The sequence below is a fragment of the Geospiza fortis genome, unplaced genomic scaffold (assembly GCF_000277835.1).
Source record: "Geospiza fortis unplaced genomic scaffold, GeoFor_1.0 scaffold161, whole genome shotgun sequence".
NCBI lineage: Eukaryota > Metazoa > Chordata > Aves > Passeriformes > Thraupidae > Geospiza > Geospiza fortis.
In genome coordinates this window covers 1,760,056-1,771,169 of record NW_005054375.1, presented here as the reverse complement: position 1 = coordinate 1,771,169, position 11,114 = coordinate 1,760,056, and the positions used below count along the sequence as shown (strand labels likewise).

The 11,114-nt window shown below is 41.0% G+C and overlaps 1 protein-coding gene across 2 annotated transcripts in view; it reads left to right on the top strand.

Annotated features, from left to right (window-relative positions):
* Window positions 1-2,742: 2,742 nt before the first annotated feature.
* Window positions 2,743-11,114, top strand: part of PCYT1B (phosphate cytidylyltransferase 1, choline, beta) — a 37,979-nt gene continuing 29,607 nt past the window's right edge. Inside the window, exon 1 of one of the 2 annotated variants that reach the window (XM_031060203.1) lies at window positions 2,743-2,991. In XM_031060203.1, the coding sequence (XP_030916063.1) occupies window positions 2,926-2,991 (66 nt within the window). In that variant the 5' untranslated portion in view covers window positions 2,743-2,925. The remainder of the gene's footprint in view (window positions 2,992-11,114) is intronic. The other variant, XM_031060202.1, reaches the window with a different exon arrangement.

Here is an 11,114-nt window from a genome sequence, read left to right as displayed (position 1 = left end):
GGCTATGCTGGCGTTCTTTTGGTGCCAGGGCCCGCGGTATCCCGCGAGTCTGCAGGGTCTGAGCAGGGCTCCATCTGCTGCAGGGCCCATAGCCCGTACGGGTCCGGTGCCGCAGCTGGCGCAAAGCCATGTTTAAATGCCTTGTCATAAATACATCACATCTGAATATCACGTATAAAATACATCTCCTGAGCTGGGAGAAGGCGGTGGCCGATGCCAGCTGGATAAAGGCTGGAGCGTGAGGGTGAAAGATCACCTGCAACAACGTTAAAAATGGGGATTTCCCACACGGTTTCTATCGATCTGTAACCCCTGAAGGGCGAATAGTGATCATGACAATATTAACTTGTGTAGGAGCCATGGTCGTCTTTTTGCATATTTAGGTATGATGCTCTATCACGAGTTTCAGGAACTTCTTCAGAAAATGACTTGAGTGTTTCAGAGGCTGGTCAGCTTAGGGACAAAATACATTTATATATATATATTATATTGGATGGCCTCCTATTTTCCAAACCCCTTTTCATTTGTTTCTTAGCTACAAATGGAAAGAAGAAAAAATAATATAAAAGTAGATTCTGACTGGATTTCTGATATCTCAAGAGGCCGACTGTGTGTAAGGCTCTGAGAAAAGACCCACCAGACCTTTGTTCTTGCATACCCCTTACTTGGTCAGGGTGGGAAGGTGGGGTATGTTCTCTTCCTTTTGATGCTACAGAGATACCTTCACTCGAATGTGTCAAGAGTACTTACACAACAGCCTTCAGCTGAGAAGCAAGGACTGTGTCCAGAAAATTATATATTTCAGTTTCAAGCACAGATGGGAAAAGGTTTTAAAAGCTTCAGTTAAGGCAACTGAAGCATTACAAGTCCTCTCTTCTAGAAGCGTTCACGTCCGTCTGTGTGGGCATTCAGAAACCCAGGGAAACTGATGGGGTTCGTGCTGTTTCACCACAGATTAACCTCAATATTTTGTCCAAAAACATCAGTGCTGGCCAGTCATTACTCAAAAACCTACCACCCTCGTTTGCAGAATTTTGTGGAGAAGCATTTACTGCTCATGAAAATTTGCAGGCAGTGACTTCAGCTTCTTGCAAAGGCAGGTGGCACCACAGGGCTCTCTCCTTAGGGCTGATACGCTGTTGCAGAAATGCAAACCAGTATTATTTGGTCTGAATATACTGATTGTTTTCAGCTATGTGAAGATAATTTATATGGTTCTGAAAATGAAAATTACTTTCCTTCCTTCTCCACCAGGACTCCTTTGCATTGGTAAGAGAAATAAAAACCCTCCCAATCATCCAAACTTGCATACCCAGGTGCTAGTACAACATTATCCCACTGCTGCACCTAGTCTAGGTGGAAGCAGAAGAATGATCCCAGCCACCTGTGGCAGCTCCCTGGCGCCAAAAGAGGCTGGACACTGACAGCCAGAGTGCCCATTGCCAGGGAGAGTGAGACCCCTCTCAGCTGTACGTAGTTAACAGGCCAGCTTAGCTGTGCATCCCTGGAAACACTGACAGCCACAGGAAGAATGCCTCTGATCTGCTGTCCTGCTTTCCACCACAATCGAGTTGATTTTCTTCCTAGTAACTGGTACAGGGCTGTGTTTTGGATTTTGGGAATACTAATGCTGATGACACACCGATGTTTTGGTTGTTGCTGGGCAGCGTTTGCACTAAGTCAAGGGTTTTTCAGCTTCTCACCACCCTGCCAGCAAGGAGGCTGCAGGGCACCAGGAGCTGGGAGGGGGCACAGCCAGGACAGCTGACCCCAGCTCATATTCCATACCATAAGATGTTGCGCCCAGTATATAAACTGGGGAGAAACTGGCCAGAGACCCCTGCTCAAAACTGTCTGAGCATCAGTCAGTGGGTGGTGAGCAACTGCACTGTGCATCACTTACTGTGTATTTTCTAATTATTGTTGTTCTTCTTTTCTCTTCCCTTTTTCTCCTATTAAACTGTTTTTGTCTCAACCCTTATACTTCACTTTGGGTTTTTTCCCCAATTCTCTCCCACATCCCACTCAGGGGGTGGGTGGGAGAGTGGGTGAGTGGCTGTGTGCTGTTTAGCTGCCTGCCAGGTTAAACCAACAACACCTACACACAGCCTCTCCTTCACAGGAGTGTGGCACTATTTGCTTTACTTCTTTTTAAACACAAGCACAGTCATCAAGAGTGATGTGGGGCTCAAAGCCAGAAGTTACTCAATTTTTAAACCACAATACGTAAACATTCATAAAATAACAATATCTCTAAATTCTTCAGTTTGAATAAAAATAGAATGCCAGCGCATTTCACATATACCTAGCCTGCACATGCTTTGGATTTTTGAATTGGCTGGATTTTATTGCTTTTGATTACAATTAAACAATACCCTTTGTCAGCTGTCATGTGACAGTGGCATGTTTGTCATTCAGGTGATGCCGTGCTTTGAACACAGTGACACAGTTAATTTCCCAAACGGAAGTTGTTACCATAGCTCCACTGTGGGACAGCGCAGATCAAACAAAAGACTTTTTCATGGGTGCTCCTTCAATCCTGACATTCATCTCTGGCTGTAACAAGAATGCATCTGTTTCCCACAGCACATATGCATTTAAATATGCATAACAAGCATATTTAAATGCTGCAGGGAGAAAAAAATAAAAGGTGGGGGGAGGAAGGGATGGGCTTTGCTTCGGGAAGGAAAAATAACCCAGCAAGATTTGGGACTTCCTCTGCTAAAGGCTTTATCACAGCAGATGGCTTTGACTGATCTTTACCCTCCCTTTGACCAACCATACAAGAACAACTTGGGATGACCTTTGCTCAGTTGTCTTTTAAGAACAAGGAGTGGGAATTCTAGTGGTCCAGAGCCAACAAGATTCCCTCGAGGCAAGTGTGATAGCTACAGAGGAAAGTGCAAGACAAGCATAGTAACGAAGATGGTAGGCAGCAAAAAACACAGTACAGAAGAAGAACCTCGGGAAACTCCAAGATTTCAACAAAAGGTGACAAAGATGTATTTTTTATTTTGCTTTCTCAGAGCTGTAATTTAAATATGTAAGTTATTAATAGTAAATACTGTAAACTCATTGCAAGCATTCCAAGATAATATAAACAATAGTTTACATTAGCATAGGAAAGTACAAATGTAGTATCAAAACTAAGTTAAAAGGACAAAATAATTACTGTGTTGAACATTATTTTTTTCTTCCTTTTAATGACTAGAGTGTGCTGATCTGCTGCAAAAACAGTAGGACAAAAAGTTAAAACTCTAACTTTTAGATACAGACATTGCACATTAATTTTATAGTAGATAATGCTTTTGATGATGGAAAAAAATCTGTTAAAACTAAGAGTAGTGGTATAAAAACAATGCCAGTAAATCATTAATGACAGGAAAATAGCAAATTCACCTAGACTATGTCTGCATCAAAATGCTTAAATGTTATTATATTAGTTAGGTCTGTTAAGTACAGACCATCTTTGTGGAGAATTGTGTGTGTGTGCATGCTACTCAAGATATGAGTGTATATGTCCTATGTGTGTGTTTCCTACATACATGGAGTATTTAATTATCTTACTTTTAATCTTTACATTGGTCTGAATTAAATCACATTATCACTAAATTAAATTAAAGTTTTTCCTTCTAATTTCATCCAGATCTGACCACTTCTGCAGCTGCTTACTAAACTGTGCTATGCATGTGACATTTCAACGAGAATTAACTGTTTGGGGGACTAAACTCCTAAAGAAGTTATTAAAACTAGTTTTATAAATTAAAACCAAAAGAAATCTCGAATTATTACTTTACATCTTTGCTTTCAAAACTCTTCACATATAGTTAATTGACAGAAGTATGAAAGAATCGTGTTTATCAATAATGATAATGCAGACATTTATGTTAAAAGGGTAAAATCCTTGCTTATCAGGCCTCTAAATGTCTTTTGTTCACTGCACTGCTCTTTTTGGTTTCCTACATGAGTTACTTGCAAACAACAGGATGAAGAGAATAAAGTTATTAGGATGTTAAGGCTCTGAAATAAAAATGTGAAATAGAGCACTCACTAATCTCCATTACAACAGAAAAAGTCTATGGAATGAACATTCAGAGACTTTTTTCATTTTTAAACAAACACAATTCAATTCTGATTGCAGTTAAATTACAGTAAATCCTAGTAACTGGACCAGAATTGGTGAAATTATGCTAACTGGAACAGAGAACAGAATCTCATCACCTGCTTGCTTAATACAATATTCCTATTCAAGCCTAGAAGAAAAGTACAAAATATTATAATGTATATTAAATTGGGAAGACAAGTGAGAGCAAACTCACAGAAAATGAGCCCTCACATAATTATAATGTCTAAGAATTAAGTCTGATACCAATGGTATTCAAGAGCACACAGTTATTGCCACAGCAAGAAGGTTTCTGTTTTAACTACTTTCAGCACTCTCTCTTTACAATTGCACAGAAATGAACAATTAATGTAGAAGCAGAACATTATTGCAGAGAGGCTGTTACATTTCAAGACCTGGCTGAAGATCAAATGTGCTTCCACGGGTGAATACTCTCAGCATTCACTATTTCAGATCCCTTAGGCAGAAGGAAGGACAGCATCATGAGATGCTGCAGAGTCTTATTGTAACCCTGACAGCTCTGGTGCTGGGGAAGGCTGTGCTCACACTGGGGGAAGCAGCAAGGGCCAGGAATGCTCCCTGCAGCAGGGGAGCCTGGCAGGAAGCTTGGGCTTTTTCCCCAGCCTGAGGACTGTGAGCAGGGCAGCCTGGAGATGGGAGTCAGGATCAGCTGGGACAAGTCCATGGTGATGAGACTGGTCTCAAAACAAATCAGAAACACGACTCAGGGTCAGGTCCAGTGATGGTAGCCTGGGTCAGATGCAGCCCAGTGATCACCAGGCGAGTTGTAGAATGATCTGGGTTTGTAGGAACCTTAAACGTGATCTAGTTCCCACCCTTGTGTCACAGGCAGGGACACCTTCCACTGGAGCAGATTGCTCAAAGCCCAACTCAGTCTGGCCTTGAACACTTCCACTGGGGACTCACCAAACAACTCCATTAAACAAGGCAGGTTCCGGGTCAGGCTGGGGAGGCAGGGGCATGGCTGTGCCTGAGCTGGGTGGAGACCAGCACTCCTACAGCTCAGCTCCAGCAAGGACCAAGACCACCGGCCAGAACTCAGAGCCCATGAGCAGAGGGCAGGGGACCCAAGTGAGGCTTGGTCAGGACTGTCAGTACTCTCACAGCCTTGACAGCAACTCCCATTCCCCACAAACAAGGTGTGTCCTCACACCTGAGAGCTCAGAACAGGAAGAGGGATTTAGTTTGTGCAGGTTGTCAGTGGATAACTTTATGGACACTCAGCCAGGGCAGGGACAATGCCTGGAACGGGGCCACAGCAGATAGACCTAGAGGGTGGCAGCAACCCTGTAGACCAGCCCCAAGGGGCTGCCAGGTGGGTTCTGAGAGGAGGTTCACTCAGGAACCGGGGACAGGGAGCCAGTACAATGAGGACACCAAAGCCAGTCAGGCTGATGGCACAGGAGGAATTGCAGAAGATCCCGCACAGCCATGGGCCAGGCCCCACTGTGCTCAACTCAGGACTTAGGAAGGCCTGATCCAGCTGTCAGGGTGTAGCAAGGGGCAGCTGCTCCATGAGGACAAGGAGACAATGACATGATAGGGCTGGTGGGCATGGGGGACTTGACACCCAGGGCTATGTCCCACAGACCCAGGCAGGGTGAGCTTCAGGCCCAGCCAGGAGTCCCCAGATCATCATAAAAGATTCTGAACCTGCCTCATCACTGCAGGCAAGGTAGAAACAAAAGTTAGGTCAGGCCCAGTGGTGGTGTCTCCTTGTGTGTCGCTGTTCCAGTGCATCTGATCTTGCTTTCCAAAATTAACAAGTCACAGATTTTTAATTCAAGTCCAGCTTTTGATTCTTCCTGTGGACACTAGCAGGAAAGTAACTGTGACCCTGGGAGAAAAGGTCTTTCCAGTTAGGTTTGGTACTTGGTCTACCTTAGTTCCGGCAAAATGGAAGAAGCTGTTACAGGAAGAGGCATTCAGATAATAACTAGTAAAAGCTGTACTAGCTCCCAGATGGCCATTTTACAGTGCAGAAAGTCATGTTTGGCTTTAAGTAAAGTGTGTGTCTTTACCCAGATAATGATACTCTCCAGTTATTAAGTTTTTGGTACCCAAAATATTAATGTGAACCCCTAACAATCACTCAAATGCCGTTTACAGTATGATTTATCATGTTTCACTTGGCAGGTTTGCATTTGGAAGAGTATGGGCAAAAAGCTATGAAGGCCCTTGCATGAAATATTGACAAATGGAAAGATAAAGATTGACAGGAACAGTGGAGAGGAAAAAAAAGTGTTGGAGACTTGGCTATCCTGGAAAAGATAGCATGACAGAATACTGATGATCAGTCCAAGAAGTTTGAAATTGAGCTGGGGGTAAAGGAAGGCACCAGAGAGATTGAAAATGGATAGAAGCGAGTGCAATACAAATATGTTCAAGAAAGGTAGTCTTAGCTTGGTGTGGATTTAAGGAGATTGGAGTGCTTATCTGGAAAGCCAGGAGAAGAGAAAAAGGGATAGAAGGGATAACGACGCCGTTTAAATGTAAATAGTAAAGAGATTTTTCTTAAATTATATTTTATCTGTAACAATAAGAAGGAGGGCAGAGAATATTAATAATTCAGACAAAGTTTATACTGAAATGTATAAAGTAGGGAGATCTGTAGCATTCAGCATTGTATTTCTTGTATTTCTAGCAGTAAAGTTGCAGCTGTAGTCCTGCACTTGCACCACTCTGTAAGAAATCTACAGAGAACCCAAAACAGAGCAGGGAGGATAATGGAAAGATTATAACATGTGACCTATGAGAAATTACTGCAGCTGGGACAGTTTAGTCTAGAAAAGTCAAGAGACATGGTACAAAAGTACCAGCCTGCCTGCTGAATATCAGCTCTCTACTCCAAATCCTCAAACTGTTGTTTCAAAATCTTAACCACAGTAGTCATACAAAAGCCAAGGAGAGTAAATGTGCTCTCTGTGTCCAGTAGCAAAAGCAAGCAATGGCAGTAGTTTGCAGCAATGGAGGTTCAGATTAGACATTCAGAAAAACTTTCTGGTAAGAGTGAACAGTGTTAAGAGTGGATTAAATAGATAATTTGGGTTCTAGGAAGGGAAGGACCAACAGAGGTTAGCTAATGCAATTGCTTTCTAACCTCTGAGTATCCATCAGTAAAGTGTCACTGTTGAGAATCCCTCAACCTCCCCTAACAACATTTATTCAATAAGTAAGACCTTGATTATTGAAATTAGCAAGGACAATCTAATAACAGGACATTTCCCACACTAAGTGACCATCTCTCTGACTCAGGAAGAATGAAATGAAGACAGACACCCTCTTGGTCAAAACCCAAACATGATTTCTCCCCATATTGTTCAGAAGTGCTTATAAAAGTAGTTCATGAAAGAGCAAAAACACAAAGAACCTCTCCCAAAGTGGGTAACTCCACTTACTCAAAACAGTGCTACAAAGCACAGATGAATGGCATCACCAAAGGCCACTATTTTCAAGAATTTGTGTATTTCAGATTATTTACTGATATGTAAACCATATCAGAATTAAACTGATATTTTTAGTTAAACTCATATAAGACTGATTAATTTGATTCTATACAAGTATCCTGAGAACATAGATTTTATTAAACATCACATCTTCACTAAAGAATTGAGTAAAAAAACAGGTATAAAATCACACTGTACCAAATACTATGTTTTTACTTTTCATAATTTATGGACTGTCATTGCATATATAGAAAAATTTTGTGGATTTAATCTGCATACATTTTATAAGACTATTTAATAAATAGTAAATATTTTTTTTTATTCTGACAAAAAGATTTAAGAGTTGTGCATTCCACTGGAATGATGAACTGCTCTTAAAAATTAATTAAAGCTACAGTATCAGCCAACATTATATGGAAGCAGCCATGAGATGCTTAATGTTGGAGGCAATGAAATTCTATATGGTGTAGTTTAATTCATACCTTTCATTCTCTACCTTTTGTCCCCACCCACACAGGAGGGAAAAAAATATCAACCATTGTGGTGTTTTAATCTCAGTCTAAAAATATGTGATTTAACGAATTGATCATCTCAGCAATAAGGTATCTTTTTTTGCTATTTTTGACTATTAATTCTAGCATGTCTAGAATTAGCATGACATTGATGGATACATAGATACATAAATGCAGGGATTCATGCATACACATATACATACATAGAAACACAATATTTTAATAAATCTGCTCCAGACATAAACCATTCCTTTGTCTTACAGTCTTGCAGTTGACCTTATGAAGTCTTTCAGTTAAAACCTCCAGTATCCAAAATATGTCCATTGAAGCAAAATTTATTAAAGCTCATCAGTTAAATATTCAGTAATTTATTCTGTTTTCTCTTAGATGCTTGTTTTTGAAGTCAATCACTATTTAACCACACAGGTTTTTTTTGGTTTCCTGATGACTTTTGAACAGAAATTATGTGAGGGTCTGCTTGTCTTCATTTTGACTCAGTTATAAGTCAGAAGACTTTTGCAGCCTCTCTCAGGCAAAGACCATTTTAAATGCAACTTCTGCTGTGCTAACTGGTGCTTGAGATCCATGAAGCTCAGAGAGGGATCATACTTTCAGTTTGAGAAATGAGAGGATTTAAATGTAATATCTAAACAGATTTTTTAAAATCTTTTATAATTAATTGTTGCAGTTTGAGAACTGAAGTTCTGTATTAGAAATCCCCAAACCACTATGTATCAGGTGGAACCCTCCTAACAACTGAAGTTTTTCCCCGTTTGGTTCTTATTCAATTCAGACCTTGAAATTAGTGGTAGGAGGATTAGGATCATGGTTTCCTGGCTTGTTTGCCTGTAATTTGTACACCCTGGGACAAGATTTTTATGCATCAGATGTCTATTCAACCCAAGCAGCTGTTGCAAAGGGCTCAGTCATTAAAGCCTATGGTGATATGTCCCTGTTCCTGGTGAAGAAGTGGCAGGGGGCTGCCCAGGAGACCATGATCAGCCTGGCACAGGATATTGATTACAGAAAATAAATTAGATGCATGAACCTCCCCACCCATGCCTCTTGCTCCACTGTTCTTTTAAAAGCTGGCTGACTTGTAAGGATTCACAGAAAACCATCTGTTGAGCTTTTCCAATCAAACCTAATTTGTATTTATTTATTTTAGAGAGTAAAGAAGACACATTCCAGCCTTTTGAAAGCTCATTTAGCCCCAACAGCCAGAAGATGCAGTTTAGGATATGTTATTCAAGATATCCAATATGTTGACTAAAATTTTTAGACAAATTCCATTTGGACAGATATGACAGACCCTACATCCTTCTCTCTGCCACTATTTCAACTTCCTCTCTCTCTTGTAATGAGGTACACAATATTTCTTTTCATGCTCTTCAAACAGAAGGACAGAATACATAAAGCATTTACCAGAGATAGAAATTAAATAAGCAGCATGAAAAGTATTCCACTTCCACTTTGAAATTCTGGCCCAGCTTAGATAGGTAATAACACTACTGCAAGAGAGACATCACATGTATATGGAAAAAACTATCATTCTGTAATGTTACATGTATATGGAAAAACCTGTCTGTAGAGAAATCAAAATGCATCTGGAGTCAATAGCACACTCTCAGCATGAAAGCAAAGATGAAATTTGTCCTTTCATACTCAAAAGAAATAGAAGGCAAGGGAATTTACATTTCCAGTATATTGGCAATCATCCAACTTGAAGAAAGTCTGCTTTCCTTTCATCTCTATTCCCATTCCTGCCTGATCAGGGAGGGCTGGGCACTCACCTGGATATGTCCATACCTGGTGCTACACCTTCAGGACACCAGCACCAATCCCTGAAGAGCTGGCATATGTGGTTGGGTTTATAAAATAGCTGCCTGCTACCTCTGGCTGATCCAGCCTAGCACTGCTCATCTGTGCTGTCCAAATATTCTTCTAACAGCATAACACTCCTGCAAATATTTCTCCTAGGAAAATGAGCTACAAATTTCAGGCCGAGTGCTGCATTAATCATGGTTTAATCATTTCCCTTGAGTATGCTTTCCATAATGTGTGAGTAGTTCTTGCAGAATCACTGATAAAGGAACTTAGTTAATAGGGGAAAGATTCAGCTGTGAGATTCGCTTAGTTTGGCTACCTGTTTTTCTTGCTTAGCCACCTCTTTTGACATGTATTTTCCTCTTTTCTTGACAGCTGTCTCATTCTTTCTTTTGACATTCTCTTTTCTTTCTAATTTCTTTCTCATCTCCTCTTATTTACTTATCTACCCATTTCCCTTTCACCTAGTTCATACATTTTTGCATTACACTTGGTTTTCTTTAAAGATGTGCAGAAGATAAATACATTTGAAATTCAGGTCTCAAGGGGAAAGACCCTGAGGCACAATTCTCTTGCAATTCCTCACAGTCTGGATGGCATTAGATGCTCATGTCCTCTGATGAAGTCTGATTTTTAAAAACAATACTGACAGTGCCCACTGAAGCTAAGTATTACTGAAATCTACTTTTGATTCTATCAAGGTTATCAATAGCCAATGGAGCCTCTCTGTTCGAAAAATTTTTGTCTTTATATTATCTTGGTCATAGTCTCATGCTATTTAAGAGTAAGAAGGATGGTAATTTAACTTCAGCAGTGTAGAAGCTACAGTTGTGTGTGTTGAAGCAGCTGTACAGCAGAACCAAAGATGTAGTGGTGGCTCCTGGGCAGGTGTCAGCCAGGTTCCATATGAAGGGCCTGGGAACTCTGAATTTTCCTATTATTAGAAGCATTTTCCTGCGTTTAGAGAGAGCTGCTACCATTACAGCCATGTTCTTTATCCATCTCTCGGCAGAACAGAACGACGCTTTTGCCAAAACTGTTATAATAGCTTTCACTAAAAGGCGATTAATTTTTTCAGCACCGAGAATCTGGTACTCCCAGCCCCGTGCTTCTCCCCGGGAGCGGAGCGGGCAGGCGGGAGCTGTCCGGTCAGCACCGGCCCGCCTTCGCTGCCTCTGGACCCGC